The sequence below is a fragment of the Bacillus rossius genome, chromosome 3, assembly GCF_032445375.1.
Source record: "Bacillus rossius redtenbacheri isolate Brsri chromosome 3, Brsri_v3, whole genome shotgun sequence".
In the NCBI taxonomy this organism is placed as follows: domain Eukaryota; kingdom Metazoa; phylum Arthropoda; class Insecta; order Phasmatodea; family Bacillidae; genus Bacillus; species Bacillus rossius.
In genome coordinates, this window is record NC_086332.1 from 1,484,612 (window position 1) to 1,508,010 (window position 23,399).

The window sequence follows — 23,399 nt, forward strand, 5'->3', positions numbered from 1 at the left end:
TTTGCCTGGTTTATTTAGGTTCGCTTCGCTCTGTTTCAGGCTCGTAGTCGGGTGGCGGAGTTGTTTATGGACCTGTATGGGCTGCTGACACTTGCTGGAATTTATATAATGAGAACACAAGCGAGTCATATGTGCGGAGTTCATACAATAGCTGACCACACGCGTTTTTAAAGTAGGTGCACAATTCCTTAGCTGGAATGCAGGGCCCCCACATGGCCGGTGCTACCGTTGCTATGGCAATGGTGCCCATGGGTCTAGGGGGCCTGCGAAGGAAAAAAAAAACTTAAAACAAAAAAGTAGACAATTTTAAATAAATCATAGAAAACAATTAAACCGTAAAGCCTAAATTTAGTTACCGATGAAATATTACACCAGAGTAACATTATTCGTAATATGCTGTGCGTACAGAACGTGTCTGAATCTACAACTGTGAGTAACAAAACCACCACCAATTGACGTGACACCATGTTGACAGTGCAGAACACTTACACTCATTTATTTTTATTTGCCATTATTCTAAATATATTTACGTTGACAATCGACACACTGACTTAAAACTAGTTTTAATGTGTTTTAAAAATAATTGTGAAAAGGTAAAAAAAAAAAAAACTAAAACAATGTACATAAAGGAAAAAAATAAAATATTTCTTTTTATCTCTGTTAGAAAAAAAAGGGGGGGGGGGAGAATAATGACTTCTAGCAACGGGGCCCACAGAACGATGTGGGGGGCCTGCTCGAATGTGCGCCACTGCACGGCGCCGGACCGGGAGTCAGTGAGCCGCGGGCAGGGCGCACAACAGGAAAAGCGGGCCGAGGGGAGTCCCGGGAAGCGGTTCCAGGAGCTGTGACGTCACCGCGGGCATACAGGCCTCGCACGACCACAGGCCGCGCAGTTGTCGACCCGGCGCCTGGCGGGATGTTGTCTGCTGGCGTGCTGCTGCTGTGGCTGGGAGGAGTGGTCTCTCAGACTGTCCCGGAGCTGTGCTTCATCGCCACGCTGTCCAACGTGCAGGACAACACCACAGCCCCCGCCGCCCAGGTACTGCCAGCCCAGGTACTGCCAGCCAGGTATTGCCAGCCCAGGTACTGCCAGCCCGGTATTGCCAGCCCAGGTACTGCCAGCCAGGTATTGCCAGCCCAGGTACTGCCATCCCGGGTACTGCCAGCCCGGCTACTGTCAGCCCAGGTACTGCCAGCCCAGGTACTGCCAGCCAGGTACTGCCAGCCAGGTATTGCCAGCCCAGGTACTGCCAGCCAGGTACTGCCAGCCAGGTATTGCCAGCCCAGGTACTGCCAGCCCGGGTACTGCCTCCCAATAGTATAACCAGATACTGTCTCCTAGGAACTGCATCCTAGGTACTACCATTTCTGGTATTGACACCCAGGGTCTACCATCCAGGTACTGCAATCACAGGAACTTTCTCCTAGGTACTGAAACCTCAGGTAGTGATACTCAGGTAATGACATACATGTACTACCATCCGAGGTACTGCCTCCAAATTACTGCCTCCCAGGTACAGATACATAAGGTACTGGCCTCCATGGTACTGCTATCCCAGGTAATGACACCCAGCTATAGCCTTACAGGTACTACCATCCCAGGTACTACCACTCGGGTACTACCATCCCATGTACTACCATCCAGGTACTTCCTTCGGATGATCATGCTGTCTTGACTAGGCTATTGTTTTCGTTTTTCTTCGCTCATTCACGCAATTGTTAAAATGAGAGCGATATGGCTTACCTGCTGAGTGCCGGCATCCACCCCAGGCGAGACTGCCAGTCCCTCTGGCCGAGATGACCCGTGTCCACCCCACTGCCTCGCGCGCCTGTCTGCTTGTCCGTGGGGGAGGATACTGAGTGGCCAGTCTCGCGTGGACTACACGTCCGTGTCTTACCTCTGCTGGTTGTTTGTCCTCAGCGAGATCGTGGGGACGACTGCCCCGTGGTGAGCGTGGCCCAGGGCTACCTGCGGGGCAGGAAGGTGACCTCGGAGCAGACAGGAGGCGTGTTCTACAGTTTCCAAGGAGTACCTTACGCCCGGCCTCCCGTGGGGGACCTCCGCTTCCAGGTACGAAAACATGTTCAATATTTCAGCCATTATTATGTGTATTTGATTGCATTAATAGGCTACATAAAATTAAGCAATATTTTCTGAACAAACGCTTACAAATGTAAACTACCTACTCAAGGTTTATTTGAAATATAAAAGTTATCTTTAAGCCACTGAAGTTTTAAAAATAATAATAATGTTGAACCATCTTTAAGTACTAATACGTTGAGCAGTTCCCTCGTAGTTCTCTGCGACTACATGAAGGTGATGGACTCGTGTCATGGAGTCGCAGTGACTCAGGGAGGTGCTGCCGTGCTGGTGCCATAGAATGTGCAGGTTATGTCACTCCCATGTGTGCGTTCATCAATAGCTCGTCACCAGCTACAGTCAGTAGTATGTATCCCCCATTCCTCAACATTCATGTAGAGGGCTCTCGCGAGCTACGCGATTATATACATTGTTTTCACTGCTCAAAACTATTTCAGCAACAATTCAACGAATACATTATAAGTAGTATATAAAAGTATGTTTTGGACATTGTTTGGGACTACGGTTTGATGGTTTGATGGCTTGTTGGCTTTCCAGTCGTGAGGAATAGGCTATGTTCGGGAAAAATCGTCGCTCGTGGACTATGATCAGGACCTCGGCAGCAATTTCTGATGAATTTTGGAAATTTTCTTATATATATATTTTTTGCTTCATAACTATTAATTTTCAAGATGGCGGCCACAATGGCCAAAAAATGGCGGACTCTATGGTACTAAATACTGTTGCACTCTAGCGGATAAAAATGGAACTACTATGGTCACAATGCACTCTAGCAGATGATGTGTGTACTAAGTGATACTAGCGCTCCTTGTATCGATTACTGAAAACAATATGGCGGCCAAGATAGCATCGGCAGTTTAATGGCGGCTGGTGGATGAGGAATTTAGATCAATTTTAGGATTTTTCACGACTTTTTAAAGTACGAGCTTGTGTAGTTAAAACTTCTGTGCTGCTTGCAGGCGCCCAGAGGAGTCAGGAATCAGGGGTCAGGGACAAGGCTCTCCTCCACAGCTAGGCCGTGCTTGTGTAGTCCACACTTCTGTGCTGCTTGCAGGCGCCCAGAGGAGTCAAGAGTCAGGAGTCTGGGACAAGGCTCTCCTCCACAGCTAGGCCGTGCTTGTGTAATCCACACTTCTGTGCTGCTTGCAGGCGCCCAGAGGAGTCAGGAGTCAGGAGTCTGGGACAAGGCTCTCCTCCACAGCTGGGCCGTGCTTGTGTAATCCACACTTCTGTGCTGCTTGCAGGCGCCCAGAGGAGTCAGGAATCAGGAGTCAGGGACAAGGCTCTCCTCCACAGCTAGGCCGTGCTTGTGTAGTCCACACTTCTGTGCTGCTTGCAGGCGCCCAGAGGAGTCAGGAGTCAGGAGTCTGGGACAAGGCTCTCCTCCACAGCTAGGCCGTGCTTGTGTAATCCACACTTCTGTGCTGCTTGCAGGCGCCCAGAGGAGTCAGGAGTCAGGAGTCTGGGACAAGGCTCTCCTCCACAGCTGGGCCGTGCTTGTGTAATCCACACTTCTGTGCTGCTTGCAGGCGCCTAGAGGAGTCAGGAGTCAGGAGTCTGGGACAAGGCTCTCCTCCACAGCTGGGCCGTGCTTGTGTAATCCACACTTCTGTGCTGCTTGCAGGCGCCTAGAGGAGTCAGGTGTCAGGAGTCAGGAGTCTGGGACAAGGCTCTCCTCCACAGCTGGGCCGTGCTTGTGTAATCCACACTTCTGTGGTGCTTGCATGCGCCTAGAGGAGTCAGGAGTCAGGAGTCAGGAGTCTGGGACAAGGCTCTCCTCCACAGCTAGGCCGTGCTTGTGTAGTCCACACTTCTGTGCTGCTTGCAGGCGCCCAGAGGAGTCAGGAGTCAGGGACAAGGCTCTCCTCCACAGCTGGGCCGTTCTTGTGTAGTCCACACTTCTGTGCTGCTTGCAGGCGCCCAGAGGAGTCAGGAGTCAGGAGTCAGGAGTCTGGGACAAGGCTCTCCTCCACAGCTGGGCCGTGCTTGTGTAATCCACACTTCTGTACTGCTTGCAGGCGCCCAGAGGAGTCAGGAGTCAGGAGTCTGGGACAAGGCTCTCCTCCACAGCTAGGCCGTGCTTGTGTAGTCCACACTTCTGTGCTGCTTGCAGGCGCCCAGAGGAGTCAGGAGTCAGGAGTCTGGGACAAGGCTCTCCTCCACAGCTGGGCCATGCTTGTGTAATCCACACTTCTGTGCTGCTTGCAGGCGCCCAGAGGAGTCAAGAGTCAGGAGTCAGGAGTCTGGGACAAGGCTCTCCTCCACAGCTGGGCCGTGCTTGTGTAGTCCACACTGTGCTGCTTGCAGGCGCCGGAGGAGTCAGGAGTCAGCAGTCTGGGACAAGGCTCTCCTCCACAGCTGGGCCGTGCTTGTGTAATCCACACTTCTGTGCTGCTTGCAGGCGCCGGAGGAGTCAGGAGTCAGCAGTCTGGGACAAGGCTCTCCTCCACAGCTAGACCGTGCTTGTGTAATCCACACTTCTGTGCTGCTTGCAGGCGCCGGAGGAGTCAGGAGTCAGCAGTCTGGGACAAGGCTCTCCTCCACAGCTGGGCCGTGCTTGTGTAATCCACACTTCTGTGCTGCTTGCAGGCGCCTAGAGGAGTCAGGTGTCAGGAGTCAGGAGTCTGGGACAAGGCTCTCCTCCACAGCTGGGCCATGCTTGTGTAATCCACACTTCTGTGCTGCTTGCAGGCGCCGGAGGAGTCAGGAGTCAGCAGTCTGGGACAAGGCTCTCCTCCACAGCTGGGCCGTGCTTGTGTAATCCACACTTCTGTGCTGCTTGCAGGCGCCCAGAGGAGTCAAGAGTCAGGAGTCAGGAGTCTGGGACAAGGCTCTCCTCCACAGCTGGGCCGTGCTTGTGTAGTCCACACTTCTGTGCTGCTTGCAGGCGCCTAGAGGAGTCAGGTGTCAGGAGTCTGGGACAAGGCTCTCCTCCACAGCTGGGCCGTGCTTGTGTAATCCACACTTCTGTGCTGCTTGCAGGCGCTCAGAGGAGTCAAGAGTCAGGAGTCAGGAGTCTGGGACAAGGCTCTCCTCCACAGCTAGGCCGTGCTTGTGTAATCCACACTTCTGTGCTGCTTGCAGGCGCCTAGAGGCGTCAGGTGTCAGGAGTCAGGAGTCTGGGACAAGGCTCTCCTCCACAGCTGGGCCGTGCTTGTGTAATCCACACTTCTGTGCTGCTTGCAGGCGCCCAGAGGAGTCAAGAGTCAGGAGTCAGGAGTCTGGGACAAGGCTCTCCTCCACAGCTGGGCCGTGCATGTGTAATCCACACTTCTGTGCTGCTTGCAGGCGCCTAGAGGAGTCAGGTGTCAGGAGTCAGGAGTCTGGGACAAGGCTCTCCTCCACAGCTGGGCCGTGCTTGTGTAATCCACACTTCTGTGCTGCTTGCAGGCGCCCAGAGGAGTCAAGAGTCAGGAGTCAGGAGTCTGGGACAAGGCTCTCCTCCACAGCTGGGCCGTGCTTGTGTAGTCCACACTTCTGTGCTGCTTGCAGGCGCCTAGAGGAGTCAGGTGTCAGGAGTCAGGAGTCTGGGACAAGGCTCTCCTCCACAGCTGGGCCGTGCTTGTGTAATCCACACTTCTGTGCTGCTTGCAGGCGCCCAGAGGAGTCAAGAGTCAGGAGTCAGGAGTCTGGGACAAGGCTCTCCTCCACAGCTGGGCCGTGCTTGTGTAGTCCACACTTCTGTGCTGCTTGCAGGCGCCCAGAGAAGCCCAGTCTTGGAGAGGTGTGAGGGACGCCACTGTCGAGGGATCCATCTGCCCGCAGTACGACAATGGACCAATCAGAGGGTCAGAGGATTGTCTCTTCATTAACGTCTACACGCCCAAGGTAATTAGATTCTGTGTTTACAATTATTTTATTACTAGATTTATAAAAATGATATCTTAAATCTTTTAATTTGCATTGTTGCAGGAATCTATCTGAAATTTTATTTTTGGTTGACAGGGCTTCTTAATCATATTTTTTTTATGTAATTATTTTAATTAATATTTTTCAATACATAAGAATAATAATATCTTTAAGTTACAGTCATTTTAAAAATTAATTCCAATGTGTTTTACAAAGGTTTTTAATATAGGCACATCACAAGTTTTTTTATTTAAAAGTTTTGCATACTTTAGAAGATAACCCTTTAAACTATTTTGCATTTAAATCATACCATGTTTCACTTAGCATAATAATAGTGTAAATTAAAACTATTTTTAATATTGTTAACTTTTATTGATATTTTTCTAACGTTCTTATACACCCGTATTAGCTTGTTTAATTTCTTTGTTGTAACTGTAATTTCCAGACATTATTTTGTTCTTCGAAAATTATATTTTTTGTTAATATTTTATAAATATTGAGCTTAAATATTTTTGGATTTTTAATAATTAATAATTTTTTATTTTGTTTAAATCTTAGATTTCCCGAAATAGAATTATTTTTTTTAGCATAATTATGACCTCAATTCACGGTGCAATAACATGCCTGTATATTACTTGATTTCTTCTGGTAGTATGCGTTGCCGCCTGTAATGAATAGCATGCATCTGAGCTCCAGTAAACTGCAGTACTTGTGAACCCGGACACAAGAGCGCGCTGACGGCCGTGTGCTTGCAGCTGCCCCGAGCCCGCCGCGCCGGGCTGCTGCCAGTCATGGTGTGGGTCCATGGCGGCGGACACACCTACGGGTCTGGCAACAGCATCAACTACGGCCCCGACTTCCTGGTCAGGAAGAATGTTGTCCTCGTCACTCTCAACTACCGGCTGGGAGTGCTAGGCGAGTAACACCGGCGACTACTGCCTTCCTGCTGCTGTGGTTCAGACTGAGAAAACATTGGTTAAGAGATTTCTACCCAAATGTGTGTTTACCCCATTAAAAATAACGATAAAAGCATGTGAAATCCATCCACATACAAAATGCTGGCTGTTTCTTATCGTTACTAAGATTAGTAAGACGACCCCCTGCTGCTACCACCCTCGACAGAGAGTTGAGGTCCCTGAGGGATGCAGCACATTCATCACAACTCGTCCTCCTGGCATCACCTCATGTTTGTTTTAGTTTTTGAATACATATACGCATGTAGGTACCTGTGAAGGAAGAGATTGCATATGGTTTGCACCACTCCAGTTGTAGCCAGTGGCGCAGCAAGCGGGTGGCAGGGATGGCCCCCGCCAGGGGCGCCGGAGCAGGAGGGGGGGCCGCCGCGTTACTGAACCCCCCACCACCCCCTCTTTTAATCCGACAGGGGGCGCCATTTTAAATTCTGGCCAGTGGCGCCAGTCATCTTAGCTACGTCACTGGTTGTAGCCTCCCAAAAACTATTTACACACGAACCTCGTCTTCAACCTGTGACTATTGAGCAAGTTACCTTAATAATTGCATGATGGTCAGTGAGCTCGTAAGGGAATCAAGGCAGATCACGGGAGTGTTGCACTGCCACCGGCTCCACTCCAACAAGGCCTCTCGGATACTTATTCCTCGGGGAAATGCACTTCCCGCCAGCCACCGACTAGCAGCCGGTGGTCACGGCTTAAGGGAGGCCTTGTTGAGGATCTACACTGGCAATCATCCGAACAGATGCTAGAAACTGTTAAAAAAATTAATCCAACTCCATGAGTCAGTGATCACACAGCGGAGTAAAGTAGACAAACTGTATTCGTCAGGAGTCTAGAATAATATATCTGTACCTCAGAATTAAAAGTTCCTAAGTCACAATCAGGCAACTTAAGAGAATTAAAAAAAATTCCCATTAAATGATACTGTATTGTCCATTAACCTCCTCATTCGCAAGGCCGGCAAGACAGAACTCGTTATTTATTGTTTCAAAATGGCGGCATTTTTCCAACAGTTACAGGTACATAACATTTTAACCAGACTTAATTTTGTTTGACTCAACTAAAACATTTAACACAGGCTCGATCCTTTAAAAAATATTTTGAGTGAATGACGATTCATATAAAACAAATTTGGACTCGGCTGGTTTGACACTAAGGTACAGATATTTTCTACAAATGATTTTGGATCCATAGTGAGTAGGTATTAGAATCAACAACTATGCAGAGGACAAAGAACGCTCGGCAACCCCCAAGTGCTCAAAGCTATGTATTGGTTCTTACTTATAAGGATTTGGTTCACTTAGTAAGAAATAGCATTATGGTGTTATCTACTTTGTAAGTAGTTATCAGAGTGCTTTTAAGATTTTTAAAAAATAAAGGTTTGTGCTTGATAAAAACCCTTGTCTAACCGACATGAAAAATGCATTACCTAAGTTTCTAATGAAACTAAAAATTTGGTTTGTATATCGCCGAGGTGAAGCTCTGATGTCTTCCGAGTGACTTGGTGAATGCTATTGACGGCAAGGCCTGTCTGTAACATCCGTCACTGGCTGCAGGGTTCCTCGGGGTGACCAGCTCTCTCGTGTCCAAGAACAACGGCTTCAAGGACCAGGTGGCGGCCCTCAAGTGGGTCCAGACCAACATCGCTCAGTTCGGAGGAGACAAGGCCAGGGTGACCATCTTCGGCCAGAGCTCTGGGGCAGCCAGTGTCGATTACCTGATGCTGTCTCCGGCAGCCAAGGGTGAGTCATGTGGTGCTGCGTTGCCAACACAACATTCAATGACAACAACAAATACCACTTCACTTGCTTAGTCTCTTTCGTTTGATGCCTCTCCAACTACCCTCAGACATCAACTATCGATTCCCTTTTTTATCTCTTCACCATACAATATTTCACTACACTCTCTCTCTCCTTTCCCCAACTTACTCCTCCACATATCATCCTACCCTTCTTCATCTTATTAATTTATCCCATTCCTTCTGCCCCTGTTATCTACTGGTATGTAATGAACTAGCGTACATATGCATCTTTATGCATGCTCTTTTGCATGCTGCTTTCTCCTTGTTAAGCATTCATTGGGCAGTCAGATCCAACACTAACGACCTTTTTGACTCAACTTTAAGAAATTGCATATTTCTGTTCATGTTAAAACACACAGATATCTTACGCATGTTGTCAATGAAATTTGCACTGCCTTGCATTATGGGTAATCAACGTGCCCAAACACCATACTTAGTCAAGAACCTATGCCCGGTATGGTCACTGTGGGACGATGTTAAAACAAGAGTAAAATGGGGAAAGTGTTCACACGAATAGCTTTACACCTCCAGGCTTCGACTTTCAGGAGAAGTATCGGTTTCTTGTGGCTGGCTCACATGTAGGTAAAGAACTTAAATTACATTTGTGTATAAATATGATTTTGATGATATTCTTTACTTGCAGTTGCTAACCTGGAGTGTTTAAAGCATGGTTAATTGCTATTTTAGTTTGGTTTTCGCAATCCATGAAGAGACAGCCACGAGTGAGAAATGCTGCACCTGAGGTTGAAGAGACAAGCCACCATCAGACCTGAACCTTGTAAGGAACTTCTTCATTAAGAGAAAACACTGCAAGCTGACAGGCATCACCAGTTATGGGTTAGGATACAAAAAGTTCATGTATTTCAGAGAATTGCGCATTCTACCGCCACACAGGAACCAGAGAACCAAGGTTTAGAGCTTCCGCCTCCAGTTGACCAGAAGTCTGACCTCAAAGAAACACTTCAGGCTGAACGCCTCACCCTCGCCACACCAGATGTCTGACCTCAAAGAAACACTTCAGGCTGAACGCCTCACCCTCGCCACACCAGATGTCTGACCTCAAAGAAACACTTCAGGCTGAACGCCTCACCCTCGCCACACCAGATGTCTGACCTCAAAGAAACACTTCAGGCTGAACGCCTCACCCTCGCCACACCAGATGTCTGACCTCAAAGAAACACTTCAGGCTGAACGCCTCACCCTCGCCACACCAGATGTCTGACCTCAAAGAAACACTTCAGGCTAAACGCCTCACCCTCGCCACACCAGATGTCTGACCTCAAAGAAACACTTCAGGCTGAACGCCTCACCCTCGCCACACCAGATGTCTGACCTCAAAGAAACACTTCAGGCTAAACGCCTCACCCTCGCCACACCAGATGTCTGACCTCAAAGAAACACTTCAGGCTAAACGCCTCACCCTCGCCACACCAGATGTCTGACCTCAAAGAAACACTTCAGGCTAAACGCCTCACCCTCGCCACACCAGATGTCTGACCTCAAAGAAACACTTCAGGCTAAACGCCTCACCCTCGCCACACCAGATGTCTGACCTCAAAGACACACTTCAGGCTGAACGCCTCACCCTCGCCACACCAGATGTCTGACCTCAAAGAAACACTTCAGGCTAAACGCCTCACCCTCGCCACACCAGATGTCTGACCTCAAAGAAACACTTCAGGCTGAACGCCTCACCCTCGCCACACCAGATGTCTGACCTCAAAGAAACACTTCAGGCTAAACGCCTCACCCTCGCCACACCAGATGTCTGACCTCAAAGAAACACTTCAGGCTGAACGCCTCACCCTCGCCACACCAGATGTCTGACCTCAAAGAAACACTTCAGGCTAAACGCCTCACCCTCGCCACACCAGATGTCTGACCTCAAAGAAACACTTCAGGCTAAACGCCTCACCCTCGCCACACCAGATGTCTGACCTCAAAGAAACACTTCAGGCTGAACGCCTCACCCTCGCCACACCAGATGTCTGACCTCAAAGAAACACTTCAGGCTAAACGCCTCACCCTCGCCACACCAGATGTCTGACCTCAAAGAAACACTTCAGGCTAAACGCCTCACCCTCGCCACACCAGATGTCTGACCTCAAAGAAACACTTCAGGCTAAACGCCTCACCCTCGCCACACCAGATGTCTGACCTCAAAGAAACACTTCAGGCTGAACGCCTCACCCTCGCCACACCAGATGTCTGACCTCAAAGAAACACTTCAGGCTAAACGCCTCACCCTCGCCACACCAGATGTCTGACCTCAAAGAAACACTTCAGGCTGAACGCCTCACCCTCGCCACACCAGATGTCTGACCTCAAAGAAACACTTCAGGCTGAACGCCTCACCCTCGCCACACCAGATGTCTGACCTCAAAGAAACACTTCAGGCTGAACGCCTCACCCTCGCCACACCAGATGTCTGACCTCAAAGAAACACTTCAGGCTAAACGCCTCACCCTCGCCACACCAGATGTCTGACCTCAAAGAAACACTTCAGGCTAAACGCCTCACCCTCGCCACACCAGATGTCTGACCTCAAAGAAACACTTCAGGCTGAACGCCTCACCCTCGCCACACCAGATGTCTGACCTCAAAGAAACACTTCAGGCTAAACGCCTCACCCTCGCCACACCAGATGTCTGACCTCAAAGAAACACTTCAGGCTGAACGCCTCACCCTCGCCACACCAGATGTCTGACCTCAAAGAAACACTTCAGGCTAAACGCCTCACCCTCGCCACACCAGATGTCTGACCTCAAAGAAACACTTCAGGCTGAACGCCTCACCCTCGCCACACCAGATGTCTGACCTCAAAGAAACACTTCAGGCTGAACGCCTCACCCTCGCCACACCAGATGTCTGACCTCAAAGAAACACTTCAGGCTGAACGCCTCACCCTCGCCACACCAGATGTCTGACCTCAAAGAAACACTTCAGGCTAAACGCCTCACCCTCGCCACACCAGATGTCTGACCTCAAAGAAACACTTCAGGCTAAACGCCTCACCCTCGCCACACCAGATGTCTGACCTCAAAGAAACACTTCAGGCTAAACGCCTCACCCTCGCCACACCAGATGTCTGACCTCAAAGAAACACTTCAGGCTGAACGCCTCACCCTCGCCACACCAGATGTCTGACCTCAAAGAAACACTTCAGGCTGAACGCCTCACCCTCGCCACACCAGATGTCTGACCTCAAAGAAACACTTCAGGCTAAACGCCTCACCCTCGCCACACCAGATGTCTGACCTCAAAGAAACACTTCAGGCTAAACGCCTCACCCTCGCCACACCAGATGTCTGACCTCAAAGAAACACTTCAGGCTAAACGCCTCACCCTCGCCACACCAGATGTCTGACCTCAAAGAAACACTTCAGGCTGAACGCCTCACCCTCGCCACACCAGATGTCTGACCTCAAAGAAACACTTCAGGCTGAACGCCTCACCCTCGCCACACCAGATGTCTGACCTCAAAGAAACACTTCAGGCTAAACGCCTCACCCTCGCCACACCAGATGTCTGACCTCAAAGAAACACTTCAGGCTAAACGCCTCACCCTCGCCACACCAGACGAACGACTGGCAAGCGCAGGCGGCACTCGAACATTCCGGTTGTCACTCTTTGACTGTTATGTAGATGACGTTTAGTGATTTATTGTGTGCTGTTTACCCCTTTACAGCTTTTATTAAGTTAAAACCACACTATCATGACAAAACACAAAAAAGTACCAATTTGAGAGGGCGAAGTCATCTGGGCATTGAAAACGTTTCTGTTCATTATTATAGGAAATTTCTGTTCATAGTTTTTTTTTGTAATATGAGTAATGTGTGGTGTAACATATTCTTGATTGAAAATCATAAATTGAAAGATTTTTTTTTTTCAAATTTATATTTTCTTTTCAATAGTTCATTGATAACATAATTTTTCCCAGGTCTTTTCCACGGGGTCATAGCGCACAGTGGGAACGCCATTGACCGCTGGACCTACGCTGAGCCCAACCTGTCCAGAGAGCGTGCTCTCCTATTGGGGCGGGTGCTCGGGCTGACAACCAATGACGAGGATGAACTTGCAAGGTTTCTGAAAGCCGCTTCTGTGGAGCAGCTCGTCTCCTCTCAGCTGGGAGCGCTAACAGAAGAAGTAAGTCAATAGTTGAACATTGCAGTTGTAATACATTTTATATCATCTCTTCATATGGTCTGTTAGTGCTAACACCCTTCAAAAGCATGCCCCTGGATTGAAGAGTTTCCTTATTCGTGAATTTGAAGAAAAAAAACCCTACTTAAACAAGGGTCTATCAATTTGTTTGCAAATTCCTGTAACTGAAAAGAGTAATGCACGCACAACATTCTGGAAACCATTCCATGCTGTGATTGTTTATTGTTACGACAAGTTTTGGCCCACAAAATATATTTTTATGTTTGCGGTGGCATCAATGCTGTCTGCAGAGATAGCTGATGGCCAATATGTGACTCTGGGACATCAGCATTTCACATGACACTGTCATTGTTAGCTGTGGGATACTACAAGTGCATGTTAAGTCAACTAAAGTGGCTTGGTGTGGGTTTTAAGTTGCCTGGTACAGCCTTTCACTTCTCCATTGATTTATTTATGAGTGGTATAGTGTAGCGGTCGAGTCCGCTATCACCAACTTCGCGCGTCTGCGCGGACGTCGGCGCACCTCCCCCCCTTCCTCCTTCCCCCTCCTAGTGTGTGTTTGATTTCTCCTCGCCTCCGCTCCTGGGGTTGGCTCATGCGCGCTGTGCCGCGCCGATTTAATAAAAGCTGCCGTTAGGTAGTAATTCGTTCTTGTTAGCCTGATTCACTCGTCTCGACTGGTCTTGTCCAGTAGCTTGAGTGGCTACATTGTCGGTTGCGGCATGTAGTCTGTTAAACTTTATATTGTAACGACGTGCGAGAGCGACCTCGGGGGAAATAATGTAATTGTTATTCTTGTTTGCAAGTGAGGCGGTGGCCCTTGCCCTAATGTAACGTAAAATAATAGGTTGTCTTGTTTAAATTCCCTTTCGGCCACCACCTAGAAAATAATGTTTGGCTTAACTGAATTTACTTAATGAACTAACTTGTTGTAATTGTTCTCTCCTGAGGTGTCGACGTACGTAAAATGTACGTAAAGTACGTAAAATAATTTAAGTAATTTTGTAATAGCATGTAACTTCCTGGCACGCATTATGTTGTTGTTCGCGTATTTTTTTTTGTCTTTGAAGTCTCATTCGATGTAACTTTTCCGTATTTGAGGAGTTTGTCTTGTCCGGACATAACGTCCCTTTTGATGGTCCGATTAGGGACCATGCACTGTTAAGCAGGTGTCGCTTGCATTTTTCTTGGCCTTGAGAGATGGCTCGTCCACCTCAATATTCATCGTGTATTTTCTTTGTCAATTATTAATGTCACTATTAAAGTGAAACTTGTAAACGTAAAAACAAACATAGTCTGTCATACTTTTTCTCTTTAACACTTCAGTATTAAAAACAAATGTTAATCATATGTTAATGTATTTCCAGTAATTAAACCTGCTCCCAAACACCTTACCGCAGTCCCAGCCATGCTATGGCTCTCCCTCCTCGCCTTTAAGCCTTTAAGCCTTCAATAGTATCGAAATTTGGTTTCTCGTTTTTAATTTTTTCTGGAGTCTCTCGTACAATGTACAAGGGAAATTGCATTGGGCCACATATTCTTAAAATATCATTTGAAATTTCGTTATTGTGATGTTGCTTTTTATTCTACAACAATAACCCTTCATGTAACAAATTATATGAGAAATGAGAATTCGAATTGCGTCAATATGATAGATTTTAAAACAGCATGTGTCTGAGTAATCGTAATCAAACTAATATTTATCATAAAGATCGTAGTCTTTCTTGGCCAGGTGCACTAACTTCTTCTGAGGTTCTAGGTTGAGGTTAAGTCCAAGTGAAAGATCAAGTGCCCGGCATCGAGCCATCATAAAGGGCGTACAACAGTTGTTACTTGGGCACGTGATTAGAATGTAAGTTAAGCTAACTTTTGGGGGCAGAAATTCGTGTTCCTGTGCAAATTGGTTGTATTAGTCATACAGAAAAATAATTTTATTTAATGGTGCAAAACTATTAAGCTTAATGTCCTGGATAAAGAAACTGAAGATATCACAGCTACTGACAAGACCTCGATAGTGGATAGTAACTAGGTAATGCTAATACCAACCAAATTTGCCATTTATGCTTACAAAGGAATCACATCTGCTCATTTCTCAGGATCTTCTTAGAAGTGTAGATATTCCGTTCCAACCAACCAAGGAGGAACCCTCAGCCCACAGCAGAGACATCTTCCTACCGGACTCTCCTATCAACATTCTAAAGTCGGGAAGATACCAACATGTCCCTTACATTACCGGATTTACCTCAGCAGAAACTAAAATGTCGTATACAGGTAAATATTATAAATAGTCCTAGCCTATACTAAATTAATTTATATAATTAAAATATACCTTATCAGATATGCATGAATGATGTATTTTCAGGGCAAAATATTTATAAAACCTTTACATTATTACCTCAAATGAGAAGTTCATCACTGAAAAATATTCTCTAAGTGAAAACACCAAAGAATTTGTCTTTCAACTCACTTACTCTCAACATGCTTAAATATATTAATTTTTAAAGTGCTATTTGCAAAAATTGATAGCTGCTGTGACTATACAATTGGAAAAATTCACATGCAATAGCTGTGGAGTTGCTCAGCATTTTGGAATGGGCAGTACCTGAGCCACCACCAAGTAATTTCTCGCTATTCCTAGGAGATTAGTCGATTAGTTTGTGAATCCATCACTACGACTCATTTCACTCACTTCCCATTAACTCCAGCAGCAGCGAGGTTAAAAATACACCAATCCTATCACTTCTACATATTCATTTCATTCCTTCCTCGCTCACTTCACATCAACTCGAATTGTAATCAGGAGGTTCCCTGTGGTGATGCTACGCTATACGAGTGACGTTATGTGGATTAGAAGGTATGGGTCACAGAACAATAGTACAGGTGTGCGCCTCAACATACATTTGCCAGAAGACATGGTGGAGGGTTGTGGTCTTTAGGGTGGAAGAGACCATAGTGGCTAGACCAACTGTCCGACAGCAGCCTGCTTTGATATTACTACCTGAAACAACTGATGTGCTCACATTTATGTTATCAAAGTATATTCTAATTTAAGAAAATTGAGTATAGAACTTATGCTACAACTTCTTGGCTCATGGGTAGAAGTCACATTCATCAGGATGATGTGCCCCACATTTCGGCATACTTTGTTGCAGCCAGCCTCAGATTGTTACTCGCACATGTGGATGGCTACAACTTGGCATGCCGAAACATCTGGCACTAAATTTTCATCGATGTGGCATAAACCTATAAATCATTAAGTAGTTTGGAAACTGGTAGATAGGTGAAAAAGTAAAGTACTATATAGACTTAAATAGCAAATTCATTGTATTTAGCTGAGAGAATAAACACTTTGTGTTTTAGTTTCCATAACAAGCTGAAGAGAATGCTATAAACTATCATTTACCATTTTTCTGCATATGTCGCAGAAATTGTCGGTCCTGCTGCCCTTATTATTCTGGGCTAGATCACGATTTTTTTATTCCACAAAGGATTGCCTTAGAATCTTAAATTCAAACATAACCGTTAGTTCCAGAAGCATATGCTCTGGCAAGCTACAGAGATAATCGCTGTATCAGTTTTATTTGCTAACCATCTCTACGAAGACAATTAAACAAACATTCTAATATGACACTGAACTCTTACCATGTATTTTGATCCAAATATGTTGTATATCTTGGAGGGTTTAAAAAGAAGGGGGGGGGGAGAATCGATTTAAGTCATAACATGATGTTAACAGTAGCTATGTAATGTATGTGGTTACTCAGTAAAATCGCAAACTCCTAATTTACCAACAACAAAAAACTACTGTATTTGTAAAGAAAACTTCCACACTCACTTTTTGAATAAAATAAACACAATACTGTGGACGCACACCCGTAGTAGTTTGGCAATAATTTGTTTCAGCCCTCATCAGCAACGAAAGCTTGTGGGAAGAGCTGTCAAGGAAAATGGAGCAATTCGTTCCTCCAGATCTCGGTCTTCCTCTGGGGTCGTCCAAGTCACTGGAGCTGGCTGCCGAGATCAAGAACATGTACTTCGGCGAAGGCGCTCTGACAACCAACAACATTCAGGATTTAGTGACTGTAAATCAATCAAACACTTACATAATTTTAAAACAGTAATTGAGCACTTAAAAATTGTAGTGTTAAGTGTTATGATGAGAAGTGAAGCAAGAAGTATGATACGTCAGGGTTTAATCCATAGGGTTTTATGAGTTTTGTTGGAGATTTGCTATAAATAATGTACAACCCACATGGGCACTACATGTTAGGTCTTGCAACTTCCTCAGACCTTCTTAACAAAATTGCTCTATAACATTAGGCTCCATATTTACTCTCCCCACTGGAGCTCATCTCAAGAGTGGCTCTCTATACTTTTCTTCTCTTATCACACAACTTGGTCCCAACACATTTCACGCACTGTTATTTCGTCCGCCACGTCGTGACACCGAGCCGTGACTCCGATCTTGTACAAGAAGCCCGTATCTCATCATCTGCCATCGCTTGCCATGGGTCACTAACCATCTTCACTTCACTGCATTTCGCAGGTCGATCCCGCTTTTATACTTCTGTGTTTGGCACATGGAAAGGCCTCGTCAAGTAGCTCTCAGAAGTCAACTTAGCTCAAAGTCGACTTAAAACTCAGAGCTTCGAGAACGTTTGCGAAGTCCATGTAAGTAAAGGGAGGGGTGGAGGCACAGGCACTATCCGCCTCCAGGTAGGCAGAGGGGGGGGCTCTGTTTTGGATGGAATTCCCGGTGTGCTGGCCTAACTGGCCAGCCATGTCCCTAACCCAGCAAGTTGTCCCTCTGACTTCTGGGACTGCAGCAGCCTCTAGAGTGCAGCATGTTCAGTGCCTACGAGGGATTTACTCTCATGTAAATACTTGTGGAATTGCTGCAGGGAATTAACTACGGTAGAAGTTCTTTAATTGTGCGTAATAGTAGAGTTCAGGCTTAGATAAAGCTTTGCTGTAGTATGCGATACCACCTTCATTTTTGGTGTGTTACTGGAATTTTCTTCATCATATGGTTACAGTTGCGTTATCCTCGTCTTTTTGCTGTGTTCTCAAGGCATTGCATGGATAAGGACATCGCAGTTCTTCTTTTGGCAGGCCAAACGAAGAGTTGCTCTACTTCTGCATCCCCGAGTCCATCTATGGATGTGCACTAGTAATAACTGTTGTAACTCGGCAGGCGCCCGTGGATAGGCAATGTTACACAAGCCTCTATGGCAGCCTCAAATTCCTGAAGGGTTTCTGGAGTGTTTGAAATGGCTTCAGTAGAGTCTTAAACTTTTAATTCCCTGGAGACACTCTTCTGGTGTGTAGCAGTAGTATATTAGGTGTGATATGCTATTTGTAACTTAATATATCTAGTTTTCTTATAATTTAATAAAATTCAGTTTTTTTATTTTAAATTATCTATTTTAAAATTTCTTGAAGGTATGATTGAGGAGGATTAGATTTTTATTCATTCTTATGTATATTTCATTCGTCGACATTATTCAGTTACAGCTACAGCTACATGCTGTTAGGTTGCCTGCTCAAGCTGAGCCAGCCGTTGTGGCATTGTCCTTCTTGTTCGGCTAGATGTTGCCCCAAACACTGCACCTTATTTTCAAGCTAAATGCTAGTTTCATCCATCTTCTTTATTTATTCTTGGGCAGCCACTATTTCACTCCGCATATCTTCTTGCATGACCACTAGCTCGTTTCGCATATCTTCTTGTGCCTTCATTTCTTTTCGGCCTCTCCATATTTCTTCAATTTTACTTTCAATGCACTATAATACCACTGGACGATATAAAATATGTGTAATTTTTTTTGTTGCTATATATAGACTCTTGCACAGTTTTTGTTCTAAAAAAATTTTTCTGAAGTAATTTGTCTCTATATATCATGAACATTTCTTAAATTCCATCAATTTCACATAAATCTTCTGCATTTTAACCCAAAATACAAGTACAGACTATACAATTTGTAATCAAGTGGCCGCCATGTTGGTATGTGTAGTACAGTGATTTACCCCCCCCCCCCCCCTCCTTTTTTAGGCTTTACCTCCCTCACCCAGAAACAGAACTTAAGCTTCATCTGGATCCTTTTCTAATCTCTGCCCAATCCTCGAGAGAAACGGAGATGCTCCTGGACTTCATGGATAAATGCTGGAGGAGTGAAGAGAGGGGAAGGGTGGGGGTCAGAAAGCCACCGGTAATGCAAAGTCCATGGAGGGGTGGAGGGACAGGCGCTACCAGCATAGTGCCCCTCCATGTAGCGGCTAGCCTGCCACATCCCTGGCAGCCTCACGACAGTTTTTATAATTATTTTACATTTGGAAACATTACACATTTAAATCTTTAACTATACTATCCTTAGCAAGTACTATCCTCAAGTAAGCATAATACTACCTGTGAATCTAGAAACAGTGAAGTGTAAAGTGTGAGCTCAGGAAAGTGTAATGTGTTTCTGTGCAGCTGGCGACTGATGAGTGGTTCATCCTGGGTGCGCGCCGGAGCGCCAGACATCTCCTGAGAACAAGCTCGGCTCCAGTGTACGTCTACCAGTTCAGCTACGTGGGGGACATCAGCTTGTCCCAGTTCTGCGACTACGGCTACCCATTCAGAGGTACACGTTTTATACTTTTATACTAGCTGGTCAACATGCATACACATACTCAAAACATAATATTTGGCAAACCATACATATGTAGGGTGTCCGTGAAAGACTGCACGTTATTTTTTTTTTTGATCAGATAGAGAATAAATTTTTGAGACAGGAAGTTATGATTTTTGATCTGACCCATAGGTAATTAGTAATGAATTAAAATAGTTAACCAATGATGAGTGCACACACGTGCACACACACACGCGCACACACACATGCTTGCTTACTGCTGCTTGTCCCCTTATACTCTTGGCGCGCCGTGATAGACAGTAAGCAGTAGTACCTCGCGCTTCTCTCTCTCTCTCTCTCTCTCTCCCGGTACGCACAGTCCCCCCACTCTTCTTCTTTCTCTTAGAGCGCGCTAATCATTGGTTAACTATTTTAATTCATTACTAATTACCTATGGGTCAGATGAAAAATCGGCAGACTTCCTGTCTCAGAAATTTATTCTCTATCTGATCAAAAAAAATAACGTGAAGTCTTTCACGGACATCCTGTATACATGTAATATATATATATATATTTTCTTTAAGACCATTTTGACTGGCTAATACATAGTTTTTTATGTGTTTCTTTAAATATATATATATATATATATATATATATATATATATATATATATATATATATATTTAAAGAAACACATAAAAAACTATGTATTAGCCAGTCAAAATGGTCTTAAAGAAAATAAATGTGATGTATTTTCAAACAATTACAATGCACTGGATATACGATTAAGATTGCAGGAAACAGCAGTTTTTCTTCCTTCTTTGTAGGTGCTGCTCATACAGATGATCTGGGGCATTTGTTTTGGATAAAAAGGATAAATTCCAAACCCAGTTCCAAGGATGAAGCCATAAGGAATCTCATGACCACAATGTGGACGAACTTCGCCAAGACTGGGTGAGCTGTAGTATTTATGTTTGTGATAGGATAAGAGATGTTTGTAATGTTTTGTATAAGCAACCTGCTAAAACTTCAGAAAACTTTTATCCACATGGAACGTATTTATATTAAAACTCTTTCAAGCATAGCAAAATTCATAAATTTTTTTAACATTTTGTTTTTTATTATTTTAATTGCATTTTATGTTTTATCAAATAATCAGCAAATAATTTTTTTTTCCCCAGAAACCCGACTGAAGGTCTGAATGTCAGCTGGAACCCTTTCAACTTGAACAGTCAGACGTATCTTGACATCGATACAGAACTCAGCACACGTGACCTCAGAAAACTACGACCGAAGAAATCTGTATTCTGGGACAAACTTTATGCAGACATTGATAATAATACTAAGATTAGTAAAGTATAATATTACTTGTAAACATTTTAAAATTATAAGTATGGAAAATCTTTATCATGGAAAATGTGATGATAATGTGTTATTTTAAAATAAATACATTTTGTTCGTATGATATAAATTTTTATCAGTACATTAGAAAATACTGTAGTTCACAATATTTAAATCCACAGAAATAAATGCTCCGCACCAAAAAAAATATATAATAACTGAACAAAACATACTAAATAACTGTACGATTTCTAGAATAAGAGAGTACATGGTAATATTGAAGATGTTTCTTATATTAGCTGTGATGCCTTTGCAACTGCCTGGTGCTGTACAGAGTACACACACACATATCTTATTGAACTTTACTCCGATCAGCAATATGACTAGGTCACATCTCACCACTTCCAGGCTGACAGAAGCTGGTTTTCAGCTCATACAAACCAGTTATTTTCCCTGAAGTCATCAATCTTGCAGTGACTGCAAGCAGAAACGTAACTGCCAAATTCATCTTCACTGACAGAAACTCGACTGCAATCACCATCCACGAAATAGTGCAGTTGGATGCAATAAGAACTCGTCGATATGCAGCAAAAACCTAAGCTACCTACGTAACTAACTTAATTAAACACCGCACACGACCAATGATAACCGAACTCAGATAGGACATGCTTGTGCTGGCAGACAAAGGGACAATTGCAGCAGGGAGCAGGACCAGGCATGTTAGCAGAGCAGGGCCAGGCCTGGTAGCAGAGCATGGCCAGGTCTGGTAGCAGAGTGGGGACAGGCCTGGTAGCAGAGCAGGGCCAGGCCTGGTAGCAGAGCAGGGCCAGGCATGTTAGCAGAGTGGGGCCAGGCCTGGTAGAAGAACAGGACCAGGCTTGGTAGCAGAGCAGGGCCAGGCCTGGTAGCAGAGCAGGGCCAGGCATGTTAGCAGAGTGGGGCCAGGCCTGGTAGCAGAGCAGGGCCAAGCCTGGTAGCAGAGCAGGGCCAGGCCTGGTAGCAGAGCAGGGCCAGGCATGTTAGCAGAGCAGGGCCAGGTCTGGTAGCAGAGCAGGGCCAGGCATGTTAGCAGAGCAGGGCCAGGCCTGGTAGCAGAGCAGGGCCAGGTCTGGTAGCAGAGCAGGGCCAGGCATGTTAGCAGAGCAGGGCCAGGTCTGGTAGCAGAGCAGGGCCAGGCCTGGTAGCAGAGCAGGGCCAGGCATGTTAGCAGAGTGGGGCCAGGCCTGGTAGCAGAGCAGGGCCAAGCCTGGTAGCAGAGCAGGGCCAGGCCTGGTAGCAGAGCAGGGCCAGGCATGTTAGCAGAGTGGGGACAGGCCTGGTAGCAGAGCAGGGCCAGGCATGTTAGCAGAGCAGGGCCAGGCCTGGTAGCAGAGCAGGGCCAGGCCTGGTAGCAGAGCAGGGCCAGGTCTGGTAGCAGAGCAGGGCCAGGCCTGGTAGCAGAGTGGGGACAGGCCTGGTAGAAGAGAGGGGCCAGGCTTGGTAGCAGAGCAGGGCCAGGCCTGGTAGCAGAGCAGGGCCAGGCATGTTAGCAGAGCAGGGCCAGGCCTGGTAGCAGAGTGGGGCCAGGCCTGGTAGAAGAGAGGGGCCAGGCTTGGTAGCAGAGCAGGGCCAGGCCTGGTAGCAGAGCAGGGCCAGGCATGTTAGCAGAGCAGGGCCAGGCATGTTAGCAGAGCAGGGCCAGGCCTGGTAGCAGAGCATGGCCAGGTCTGGTAGCAGAGCAGGACCAGGCATGTTAGCAGAGCAGGGCCAGGCATGTTAGCAGAGCAGGGCCAGGCATGTTAGCAGAGGGGGGACAGGCCTGGTAGCAGAGCAGGGCCAGGCCTGGTAGCAGAGCAGGGCCAGGCCTGGTAGCAGAGCATGGCCAGGTCTGGTATCAGAGCAGGGCCAGGCATGTTAGCAGAGGGGGGACAGGCCTGGTAGCAGAGCAGGGCCAGGCCTGGTAGCAGAGCAGGGCCAGGCCTGGTAGCAGAGCAGGGCCAGGCCTGGTAGCAGAGCAGGGCCAGGCCTGGTAGCAGAGCAGGGCCAGGCCTGGTAGCAGAGCATGGCCAGGCCTGGTAGCAGAGCAGGGCCAGGCATGTTAGCAGAGCAGGGCCAGGCATGTTAGCAGAGTGGGACCAGGCCTGGTAGCAGAGCAGGGCCAGGCCTGGTAGCAGAGCAGGGCCAGGCATGTTAGCAGAGTGGGGACAGGCCTGGTAGCAGAGCAGGGCCAGGCATGTTAGCAGAGCAGGGCCAGGCCTGGTAGCAGATCAGGGCCAGGCCTGGTAGCAGAGCAGGGCCAGGCATGTTAGCAGAGCGGGGACAGGCCTGGTAGCAGAGCAGGGCCAGGCCTGGTAGCAGAGCAGGGCCAGGCCTGGTAGCAGAGCATGGCCAGGTCTGGTAGCAGAGCAGGGCCAGGCATGTTAGCAGAGCAGGGCCAGGCATGTTAGCAGAGTGGGGCCAGGCCTGGTAGCAGAGCAGGGCCAGGCCTGGTAGCAGAGCAGGGCCAGGCATGTTAGCAGAGCGGGGACAGGCCTGGTAGCAGAGCAGGGCCAGGCATGTTAGCAGAGCAGGGCCAGGCCTGG

At 46.7% G+C, this 23,399-nt stretch overlaps 3 protein-coding genes across 6 annotated transcripts; 1 reads left to right on the top strand and 2 right to left on the bottom strand.

Moving 5' to 3' along the window:
• Positions 1-378: 378 nt before the first annotated feature.
• On the top strand, positions 379-20,962 carry LOC134530069 (esterase E4-like). 4 transcript variants are annotated; one of them, XM_063364625.1, is made up of 12 exons: positions 379-429; positions 716-1,054; positions 1,922-2,071; positions 5,798-5,929; positions 6,706-6,865; positions 8,481-8,666; positions 12,666-12,871; positions 14,986-15,160; positions 16,793-16,971; positions 19,359-19,509; positions 20,325-20,451; positions 20,679-20,962. In XM_063364625.1, exons 1-12 carry the CDS (start codon positions 394-396, stop codon positions 20,857-20,859), a joined length of 2,022 nt encoding a protein of 673 aa, XP_063220695.1. In that variant the 5' UTR covers positions 379-393; the 3' UTR covers positions 20,860-20,962. The 4 variants fall into 4 exon arrangements, with proteins under 4 accessions (XP_063220695.1, XP_063220696.1, XP_063220697.1 ...); XM_063364626.1 differs by having other exon boundaries at positions 716-1,039; XM_063364627.1 differs by having other exon boundaries at positions 716-1,039; positions 20,325-20,962.
• A 1,217-nt stretch (positions 20,963-22,179) lies between these two features.
• On the bottom strand, positions 22,180-22,569 carry LOC134529994 (uncharacterized). Its single transcript, XM_063364520.1, has one exon. The coding sequence runs from the start codon at positions 22,567-22,569 to the stop codon at positions 22,180-22,182; it is 390 nt and encodes a 129-aa protein (XP_063220590.1).
• Positions 22,570-22,616: 47 nt separating this feature from the next.
• Positions 22,617-23,006, bottom strand: LOC134529995 (uncharacterized). Its single transcript, XM_063364521.1, has one exon. The coding sequence runs from the start codon at positions 23,004-23,006 to the stop codon at positions 22,617-22,619; it is 390 nt and encodes a 129-aa protein (XP_063220591.1).
• Positions 23,007-23,399: the final 393 nt, after the last annotated feature.